Source organism: Electrona antarctica (genome assembly GCF_951216825.1).
Source record: "Electrona antarctica genome assembly, chromosome: 17".
In the NCBI taxonomy this organism is placed as follows: domain Eukaryota; kingdom Metazoa; phylum Chordata; class Actinopteri; order Myctophiformes; family Myctophidae; genus Electrona; species Electrona antarctica.
This window is the reverse complement of record NC_136798.1, coordinates 16,230,490-16,241,652: the sequence shown is the minus strand read 5'-3', so window position 1 is coordinate 16,241,652 and position 11,163 is coordinate 16,230,490. Positions and strand designations below refer to the sequence as shown.

The 11,163-nt window shown below is 42.0% G+C and overlaps 1 protein-coding gene across 1 annotated transcript; it reads left to right on the top strand.

The window, feature by feature from the left end:
* The first annotated feature begins 2,221 nt into the window (after positions 1–2,221).
* amacr (alpha-methylacyl-CoA racemase) lies at positions 2,222–10,181 on the top strand. Its single transcript, XM_079526537.1, has 6 exons — positions 2,222–2,298; positions 3,168–3,442; positions 4,869–5,012; positions 5,712–5,872; positions 8,032–8,218; positions 9,701–10,181. Exons 2-6 carry the CDS (start codon positions 3,196–3,198, stop codon positions 10,108–10,110), a joined length of 1,149 nt encoding a protein of 382 aa, XP_079382663.1. The 5' UTR covers positions 2,222–2,298; positions 3,168–3,195; the 3' UTR covers positions 10,111–10,181.
* The last annotated feature ends 982 nt before the right edge of the window (positions 10,182–11,163 follow it).

The following is an 11,163-nucleotide window of genomic DNA, read 5'->3' as shown; positions in this document are numbered from 1 at the left end:
GTAGTTGCATGCAACCATTATCCCCAATGGCAGTTGCAAGGAGTTGCATTGGTGTGACATGGGCGTAAAACGGTTTTGTTGCAAGGAGTTGCAAGGAGTTGTGACTAGTTGCATTGGTGTGGTCTGGTCTGAAGTGTCCTTGAGTATAGGATGCAAAAACACCCATCTGCTCCTAGGTTGGTGCCTTGCATGGTTGTCGCATGAATGTATTAGCAATTAGCCTACACATTGTAAAGCGCTTCGGAAAAGGCCCTATATATACATTTACAATTTACAGTGGAAGACAGGTGAGGTTATGGGAAGGTGTGCCTCAGTAATGATAATTTATAAAGCGCCTCTGTGTTTTGGCTTTAAGCTTGTAATGAATGTGAACAATGTGCTCCAGTCCGTTCAAACATAGATGGATGACTTTTTGAGTGGACGCCTAGACGGATGCCTTTGTGTGGCACTCTCAGTGCACAGTGGTTGCATGAATCAAGGCTTCGTCAGAAACGGAGTCATATTTCCATCTGAATGGGGATTCTAATGATAATAGACTGTAAGGGATGAGCTGCCAATTGTTTTGACAAGCATGAACTCGGCACTTAGACATGCACGCTCTCTCTCTCGATCTCTCACACGCACGCACGCACGCACGCACGCACGCACGCACGCACGCACGCACGCACGCACGCACACACACACACACACACACACACACACACACATCACACCACACACAGAGACAGAGGCACCTTTATCTCTCATGATTGCTATGTCAGCGTGGTCTTAAAGACTTTGCTGTAACGCCACAGCGAGGACAGTACAATAAACACAAGCATTTAGCTGTAAGACAAACTGGAGGGTGAGAATGGATGATCAATTACTAATGATGTGTATGTAACAGAGAGCGTGCATGGCCGGGTCAGACAGGAGACACAGGTGTTTCGTTTAATCGTCATGCTGGACGACCACAGAATGATGTGTCTATTTCAGAAGATGTTTCAGATCAGATTCAGAACACCTGAAGACTAAGTCAAGGTCACATCGAGACGGCGTATGGAGTCACACCACCAGACAGCGATCTCCCACTGTTATCATGACATTTGACAACTTTGCAACTTGCAGTGTAAAACCATATCTCAGCTTGTTAAGCCATATCGTTGATGATGTCATGACTCATGGCTTGGAGGCGGTGCAAGCCAGTACAACAACCCTACCCGCACATGCGTGCCACGCACGCACGCACGCACGCACGCACGCACGCACGCACACACACACACACACACACACACACACACACACACACACACACACACACACACACACCTTTCACCTACACAGCCTACAGTTGAATTTTCTCTGTGGGATCAATAAACACCTACAGTTCTCTTCAGTATCTCTCTCTCTCTCTCTCTCGCGCTCTCTCTCTCTCTCTCTCTCTCTCTGTGTCTCTTTCTCTTTGTGTGTGTCGCTCTCTCTCTCTCTCTCTCTCTCTCTCTCTCTCTCTCTCTCTCTCCCTCTCTCTCTCTCTCTCTACCATGCAGAGCCATGCTTTTAACTTTAACTTGAGTCTGACTCGTAGACTATGCAAGAGAACCCACTGTCTCATGATGTAGGCCTACACAGTGAGAAACCTTGTAGCCTATGCGAACTACAATAACCATATCCATGCAGAGGCCTAACTCTAATAGTCCTTCAGCACCATCTTCTGGGGGAATGGGAAATTGGGAAAAAAGGGTCTCAACATTTGCACGGGCACAGGTTGTTAAACCAAAATGATGCTGATGCCAGATGCCAGTGACTTTCGTTTTGGCAACTTAATTCTTGAATCTTTATCTTTTTTTTTTTTTTTTTTAAGTAGGCCGTAATATTAATTCAATCTGTTTGGAAGAACACAAATAAAATGTAGGCTTAAAATAAAACATGTTAGGCTTTATTAATCGGCCTATTTTTGATAGTTCATGGTCAACTGGTCAATAGTGCATTATAAAAAACTGTGTAGTACAGTTTAGACTCTACAATAACAGAGTTTTTAAGAAAATCATGATATAATTTATCCAGTATCTTTTTGCTCTTGGGTGAAATTGTTGTAATTACTCCAGTGTAGTTAAAACACTTCTTTAATCTTCTTTCATCCAGTATAATTTGTTTTTTTGCCCGTCCATAGCATATTAATATATCGGTCCATAGGTTTAGATATGAGATATGAAAACTTCATTACCCAGAAATCCTGTGGTCTAAATGACGTAACCAAGAAGCGACAGGAATACGGAGTTGCTTCGAGTTGGTTGCTTGCTTGCTGTGAGTGTGTCAAAGGTAAGCAAGCATAAAGCACATCATCAACATTTCTTGACAGACCAGCAATATGTAATACAATCATGTCGATGTATAATGCATCGTTCACCTTCACTGAAATGTACTTTGCTATTTTGCTAATAGCACATGCATGCACATCACATTAATAGTAAATGTAGCAGTTAACTCTGGGTCAAACTAGGACAAATAGTCACAAACAACACACTAGTACTGTAAAGTTAATATTTAGCTGTCAGTGTTTTTCTTTATTTAAATTGTATTTGACGTGAAATGCATTACACTACAGCATCATGAATGATTCAACACAAAGTCAAAGTAACTCTTATCTTGGTGGCTATGTTGGACACAATGCACATGCATTTCAGACACCACCTTTGGACTTTCAACAAGGTTTATTTTTCGTTTGTCTTCAATGCGGAAATACCTATTCTATTTTCTTTTTTGTTTGTCTTTTTTTCGTTTGTCTTCACCTCTTATGTGTAAATAATGTTTTTGTAAAACATTGGGCATTAATTTATTGTAAATATCAGGTTACCAAATAAACAAACTAATTTATTCTCGTTAAAGACCTACTGAAATAAAAAATACGTTTTTCACATCATGGTCATCATATTTTTTTTATTTTATTCCCATTGCTGCACATTCCTCCAAACACAGCTGCTTCTTATTACAGAACTACTACGTTTTTAATCCCATTCAAGATGACATCCAGACAGTGTAATACTCATTTTTAACTTAATCAGCACGCTAAAATAATGTATCTGTTAGAAATAAGCCCCAAGCTTTGCTGCCCGTCTCTGTGTAACTTTGTAAACACACCTTCAAGAATTTGTGCTGCCTACCATTGCCATTATCATGTCTTTCCACAGCTCTGTCCCCTGTTCAGCCTGTCCTGTCATGGCGCTGGCTGGGGTGAGAGTCATTGAGCTGGCGGGCCTAGCCCCGGCACCATTCTGTGGCATGATTCTGGCAGACTTTGGTGCCAAGGTGATCCGTGTGGACCGCACTCGAGTTTCCATGGCGTTGGACACGATGGCACGGGGTAAACGCTCTGTAGCACTCAATCTGAAGACTCCCGCAGGTGTGTCTGCGCTCAGAAAGCTCTGTGTCCAATCGGATGTCGTCTTGGAACCCTACCGTAAAGGTCAGAAGTCAGAACTCCTACTTCAATAAAAGAAAACGCACCATATCAAGAAAGAGAAATTACGATATACAGTAGTTCGTGGGTCCATAAAGTTCCAGAGTGCTATACATAGTTGAAACAAGCAGGGTTTAAAAATGTCGAGCACAAAAAACATGCAGTATTCCTGGTCACTAAACTGCCTCCCCTGGCCAGCCGGGGCGCCTGATGGAGGGGAAAGGAACTTGTTGGAATAATGTGTTCCTTCCACGCGCTACGTCCAACCAGGGAAACTCCCCCTGTCAGGTGTAAAGGAGCAACCTGGACACTCATGCATGAAGGAAGCATGAGTTCAAGTCCGTTGCTCTCCCCAGGTTGGCGGAGGGTGTGTAGAGCCCAGGATCACAATAGATAATTGACACAGGGTGACAGGGGTGAAAAATGGGTTACAAAATCGTGGGATAAAAATTATAGGAAAAAAAAAAATGTCGGATATTGTTGACGAATAGTTACACAACAATTTAACACGAAAAGTAGTTGGTAGAAATAAAATAATTCCAGACATGCAGGGAGTGAGTGCTGCATTTGAGGTTTAGCAGTCTGTCATATGCTGAATTGGTCTTGTATTCTATCTACATCTTATTCCTGACACGTACAGCCTAGGGAGATTTCTCGCTAATTCGTTTAGAAGCGCCAAATTTTGCCCAGGGCATGATCTATTAGATCTAACGATTTAGCTAGGGCGCCCGAGCTGGGGACCTTTGGGGTCGTGACAGCGGCCAAATCCATATGGCCATCATTAACATCCTATATAAGGTAATTATTTCTAAATTTCATTATGCTTCCATAATCCATTGCCGGCATTAGTTTTGCACAAAAAAACACTCCTTCGGCTAAAAAGGTGATGAGGTCATCACATTTAGGCACATTTGGGAAAGTGCCTATGGTCGGATTTAGCCCAAGGAGTGTTTTTCGTGCAAAACTAATGCTTGGAATGGATTTAGAATCATGAAAACCCCCTAGTTTGAAACCTCACATGCTACTTATAGCATAATGAAATTTAGAATGCTTTGCCTTATATAGCATGTTAATGGTGGCCATATGGATTTGGCCACTGTGGCGACGCCAAAGTTCGCCGGCTCGCCTAGCTAAATCATTAGAGCATGCCCTGGGCTATATCTGTGCAAAATGTGGTGCTTTTAGACGAATTAGCGCGAAATCACCCTTATCTGACTCTCCCTAAGCTCCTCCACTAACTACCAACCAGTTAATCTACATCAGCACTGCAATACCCCTTCACCCCCCCCCCCCCCCCCCCCACACTTCCAATTAATTTGTTAATGACAATTCCCATTTCCCCTCTTGTGTAGTCCCTACAGTTGGTCATTGGGGGTGTGTGTAGAAATCTAGACAGACATGGAATCGTTTTTGTCCTTTACATTTTTCCCAGGTGTGATGGAGAAACTAGGCCTCGGCCCAGAAGATCTACTAAAGGAGAATCCTCGTCTGATCTATGCTCGACTGACTGGCTATGGGCAGACTGGCTCCTATGCCACTGCTGCTGGCCATGATATCAACTACCTCGCCATGTCAGGTATAAAGCATTTAACATACATTTACTTTTTATGCCCACTGCTCCTGATATCAGGACGCATCTGTGTCACTTTAGCGTTTAACCAAATTAACCATTATTTAGTTATTGAAAAATAGCAGATCTACAAGCTCATAGCGCGACACCCGGTGCCGCACTATGAGCTTGTAGATCTGCTATTTTTGAAAATGTGTACAATCTTTGTACAATGTGTACAAATCTTTCACAGCGAACGTTTTTTAAATTCAAATACCGGTATTTGCTTCTGGGGGTCCCTGGAACAAAATATTTGTCAGATGGGGGTCCGTGTCCAAATTCAGATAATTCTGGGGGTCCTTGACATGAAAAGGTTTGGGCACCACTGATACGTTTTTCAGAAAACTGTCAGGATTTAGAAAACATTTTGTAGAATCAGCCTCAGGTCTTAATGGGTTAAAAATATGCTGCATGCTGTTTACATGCTGCTCCCGTATTTTGCTTCCTCTCTGTTCTACTAAAGGCCTATTCATAGTCCAGTTTTCGGTGAAGAGGTGAGGTGACCACCGGAAACTACAACATGATGTCACGCCGCGGTGCTCAACACTCACACAACACATCTCTGTTTTTACCAATCCACCGTTCTGGTGGTCAACTCTTCACCAAGAACTTGACTATGAATAGGTCTCATGTGTTGTTTGTCTTCTGTTCTGTTTTCTTCCATAGGTCTGTTATCTAGGCTGGGTCGTAGCGGTGACAAACCCTATGCACCGTTGAACCTGGTCGCAGACTTTGCAGGAGGTGGTCTGGCCTGTGCACTGGGTGTTGTCCTAGCGCTGTTGGAGAGGACCACCTCGGGGAAGGGACAAGTTATTGATGCTAGCATGGTAAGATGATTATTTAGGCAGATACATTAACACCACTCCTCCAGAATAAGACATATTAGTTTTTGCAATGTTTAACATTAGGGGGTAATCCAATCAATTACGGACCGGATACAACGGTGCACCAAGCAGCCTGTAGATCATTGCATGCTGCGTGCAGTCAGCACTCAGCAGAGAGCAGACAACAACAAAGGTGCTACACGGTTTTACACAGCATTCTGCAGTGGTCCCTGAAGGTGTCAGACAAGCTAATACACAATGGTGGCAGGCTGTAGCCTGTAAGTGTGAAAACAGCAGAGGGCTCGGGCTGCTAGGAATTTGATCAAATGCTGCTGTGATCTGACCAGGGATCAGATCAGATTACTGCAGCGAAATATATGGGGGAAGAAGTTTCTCCATAAGTAAAGTGAAAGCAGAGAGACTACGCACGCACGCAATGCATCAAACCTCCGTGGAATCAAATCAATGGTGTGAGTGATCATGAAATGGATTATTCATTGAGGTGAAATCATGTGCGGGTACTTTTTTTTCTTTTATGTCGGCTCCACTCCGATCTCAGAACCAATTTCAGAGGTCCATATTATGGTTTGTGTCCATTTTGAACCTGTGAAGAGCTCTGTGTATACTATAAATATATAATTTATTATCCTATATGTTCATTTCTGACTTCCTTATTACTTTTAAAGTGATGTCTATGCAATCCAATGTTTCATGTATTTGTAACCTATTTGTGTTTATAGGCCGCTTGAATGTCCCTTAAATAGACTGTCAAAAAATTACTTAGTCCTAGTCTTTATAACCAGCGAGATAGTCAGCTAATTAAATCTTGAGGAGCCGGAGGATGCATCCATTTGATTTGGTTACACTTTTCGGAGCTACATAAAAACAAACGGCGAACGTCATGACGTCAACCTGCCTGATGGCAGTCACGGCACCCCTCGCTTAACCCGTTTCTATGTCAGTCGTTCTCAAATTGTCAAGGACCCCCAACATGATATGCATTTGACTGCGGACCCCCCATCTGAAAAAATATTTTGTTCCAGAAGCCCCCAGAAGCAAAGATTTGAGTTAATAATGTTCACTTTAAAAGAAAATTAAGAAAATTAGCAGATCTACAAGCTCATAGCACTGCACGAAGTGACGTGCTATGAGCTGTCTGCTATTTTTGAAAGGCCAAAGTATAAAATATGATTACAGTGGATAAAATATAAAGTGACACAGATGCTTTAATTCCCGGTATTCATGACACAGTGAGGTCCGTTTCAATGAATTGGGGGGAATTGGATGATACAGTTGAGTCAAGCTCTATAGCTGATGTCACTGACTGTGGTGGGTTGTGTTCGTGTTGAATCAGTTGAACGGAGTCATGTGAACCCGCTCCTTCTTTGAAATTCTCCAACTTCACTTCATGAATTGGTTCATAATAATCATAATAATATTTTTTCTGTATTTTAGAAGTTATCATGCTTATTGTCTCCACCAGGCCGAAGGCATGGGGAGAGAGTATGTTTTGCACTGTCCGTGTGTGTGTCCGTCCGTCCGTCCGTCTGTGTACAGACCATTAACTCGGTCGATGCCAAACTTTGCACACACACTCCCTAGATGCCAACGATGAACCTCTGCCCCAAATTTTCCAGAACTACCTGTTATTAACTTTTGTAAAACAATTTTTTTGATATTACTCCTCCATACTTTGTCCAAAAATATTGCAAATCGTTACACATTATCTCTATAGTCATGTGCTCAAGCCAGATCTGTCCGATATTTCATATTCCATCCTGCTTGGCTAACATTGGCTTTCAAAGTTTACAGGATTGGCCCGTTTTGAACAAAAAGCCTCAAATCATGAACGCAGCGTGCAATTTACGTGAAATCTTTCACAGACGTTCCTTCACATTAGCCTGTTATAGCGCCACCAACAGGTGGATTTTTGCAAAACACATTTTTGGAACAAAATGCCTCAAATCATACAATTGCCATCCAAGGCGTAAGAAGAAATGGCACCCTTCACATTGTCTGATTATAGCGCCACCAGGAGGCTTTTCTAGTTTAAACTGCAACGCATGTATGATATTGATATTCATTCATATAGCTATTTGCACATGTGTCTGTCATTCTGTGTCCTTTTCTAACTTTCTCTATCTAATGTATGTTTTAACCAGGTGGAGGGAGCAGCATACACAGGTTCTTTTGTATGGAAGTCTCGTCGCATTGGCATGTGGGACCATCGTAGAGGAGAGAACATGTTGGATAGTGGAGCTCCATTCTATGACACCTACAAGACTTCTGATGGAAAATATCTGGCCGTAGGAGCCATTGAACCACAGTTCTACAATCAGCTTATTCATGGTTAGTACACACACACACACACACACACACACACACACACACACACACACACACACACACACACACACACACACACACTTTTTTCTTTTTTTTAATTATGGATTCATGCCAATTAATCAAATCTCGTTTTGGCACAGATTGTGTTTTAATTAACGGTTGTTGATTTGATAATTTTTTTTACCCCCAATTTAACTCCTTGGGAGCCAAGAGGCGATATGGAGCGTTAGGTGGAAAGTGCCAGAGAAATGAACGTAAAAAGAAAAAAAAGAAAAGCTGTGTTATGGTACTTTGAACCGGAAGTAAAAGTCGGCCATTCCATGTCAGCCACACGGGGTCCTCGAATTAATGTTTTATCAAGCTCCGAACATCGTACTTTATGCCAGTGCGAGCCATAAAGTCACTAGTCACAAAGTCTGCGTGCTCGTGTGCGTGAACGGACGATTTCGGATTTTGGCTGTTGGCATGGATTCTAGCAGGGGCTAGCAACGAAGCTATAAACTAGTCTTGGGTGATACGGTATACTGGTATTACCGTATCTCGCGATATCTGAAGTCAATACCGGTATTATAAAAAAATACTGCATACTATCATTATACTGTATTTTTTTGTAATTTTTTGTTTTAAATAAATGCCTAAATTACTTTTTTGTTAAGGACTAACTGTATGTGTGTGGTAATTTCACGTCTTTTTAAGTCTATTTCAGTTCAACTATAAATTGCCTGTACATGACGGCGCTGTTCGCTGTTGTATTACGTTCCAATGTAACTTACTGTGTCTGATCTGTCTCTTGGATGTCGACTCTGAAAAAGTCATATGTTCCTCATGATGGAAATTCTTCACTGTATGTGGGTATAATCCCAATGAATCGTCAAAACTGTCATTTGATAATGTTTAGTTGCTCAGGTCTGCCGTTATCCATGAGCAATAGCAACACTGATGGCTACCAAAACAAGTTAAACAACGGACATTGCTAGCCCCGTCATACATAACCATATGAGATAAGATTTATTTCCGTTTTATCCATGTCCAGACACTGTACTCCACTCCTTCGATTGAATATGCCAACCACTCCAGGATGTATAGCCTATACATAACATATTCTTATAGCCTATACATAACATATTCTTATAACTTTGTCAAAGTTAGTTTCACTTTGATTCACACAGTAACAGCTTGTGCAATGTGTCCGGTTGCACGCTGTCTCCATCTAGTGGCCGTACCAAATACAGAATTTGAAAAAGAAATGCAGTTTACAATTGAAATTCAAGCTTTTTGGAAACTTGTGTAGACTGTATATCTGATACCACATCACTATATGTTTTTATTTCCATTTGTCCTAGAGAGCAGGACAGAGAATGAAAGATTGATGTCAATGTATCGGACAGTATAGTATTATTATGAGCGCATGCCTCCTGGTAAAGATTTTCACCCTACTGAGCGCACCTTCTAGTATTCCCCTCACTTTTTTGTTTTGTTTTGCAGGTTTGGCTTTGGATACAAGAGACTTGCCTCCTCAGATGAGCTTTAGCGATTGGCCTGAGCTCAGGCGGATCTTCACCGAGTGCTTTGCCTCTAAATCCCAAGCATATTGGTTGAGTATTTTTGAGGGGACAGATGCCTGTGTTACACCCGTGTTGTCTTTTGATGAAGTGAGCTCCCATCCCCACAACCAGGAAAGAGGGTCTTTCATTAATGACCCTGAGGGTGAAGAGAGCCCCCGACCAGCTCCGCTCCTCTCTCGGACTCCTGCGGAACCTTGCTTGGCACACGACCCCCTTATTGGAGAACATACATGTCAAGTCCTAAAGGAGTATGGATTTAGTCCAGTAGAAATAAAGCAGATGCTAACAGATGGAGTGATAGAGTCGAACCCTGCCAAGGCTAAGTTGTAGAGAATCCATTAATTGTTCCATTTGCATTCACTACTGTATGTCTAGTAGTGATGAAATGAAATGATTACTATATTTACCCAGGGTATCTGGGCTAAGCTCAATAACTTGTTTCCAGCCAGGCCCTGCTCATAGAACATTTCATCGTAGTGGTTCAATGCCTTGTTCAATGCCTTGTTCAAGGGCACGAAGTGTCTATTTGTACGTCTCTAAATGTTTTGATGATTTGAACATGGTGGACCCTGTTGGAAACAAGTGTAATGCTTAATTGGGTCGTCCACTCACAGTTAACAGCCTTTGTTTTGAGTTTGTGCTTGAAATGTACTGTAATTCTGCAAACTGTTAATAAATTCTTCAATCAATCAATCAATCAAACTTCAGCGGTGGTAATTTTAACGTGTCGGACCGCTGATTCGAACTGGCGACCTTCCGGTATCAAGACCGCTCCGCAATCCGTTTGGCCACCGCTGCCACTGTGATAATTATAGGGGAGCTAGGAAGCACCATTTTGAGCAATAGTCTAGAAGCTTAAGGTATCTGTGCTATTCTTATCATAGACAATATAAAGGTTAGGTGGCTCAAGGCGGAGTCTCTGACGTAGTTCAACCGGCGGCCATCTTGCTGAGGTGCTACAGTACAGTATGTTCTATGGCAGCTCAAACAAAAATACTAAACTCGCTCAAGTCTTTTTTTACAAATGGGTTGGTTTATTACAAATCTGGTTAATGTTGTTATTTTTTATATGAAAGTCATATAAAAGCATTTAAGTATGCGGCCGTCTCTGACGTTTATAACAAACCAAACCGTTTGAAAATCGGTTGAAAATTTAGCAAGTTATGGTTATTTAAAAAAGTACATGCCCTATAGACACAATGTTATGAGTGAGCAAGCTGCACTAAGTAAGATGGCCGCCACGTAACTACGTCGTTCTCCATTGGCCAGCAGCGCAGGTGAGCCATCTAGCCTTTCTTATATATATCTATGATTCTTATATCAGGTTTGCATGCCAGACTAACTTGAAGCATGAGACATGATGGGTGTGATTTCAAGATTTGC

Bases quoted from the DNA above. Each gene is read 5' to 3' on its own strand.
- amacr (XM_079526537.1), top strand. From the start codon at position 3,196: ATGGCGCTGGCTGGGGTGAGAGTCATTGAGCTGGCGGGCCTAGCCCCG. The intron at 3,443-4,868 runs GTCAGAAGTCAG...CATTTTTCCCAG, and splicing joins CTTGGAACCCTACCGTAAAG to GTGTGATGGAGAAACTAGGC. The intron at 5,873-8,031 runs GTAAGATGATTA...TGTTTTAACCAG, and splicing joins AAGTTATTGATGCTAGCATG to GTGGAGGGAGCAGCATACAC.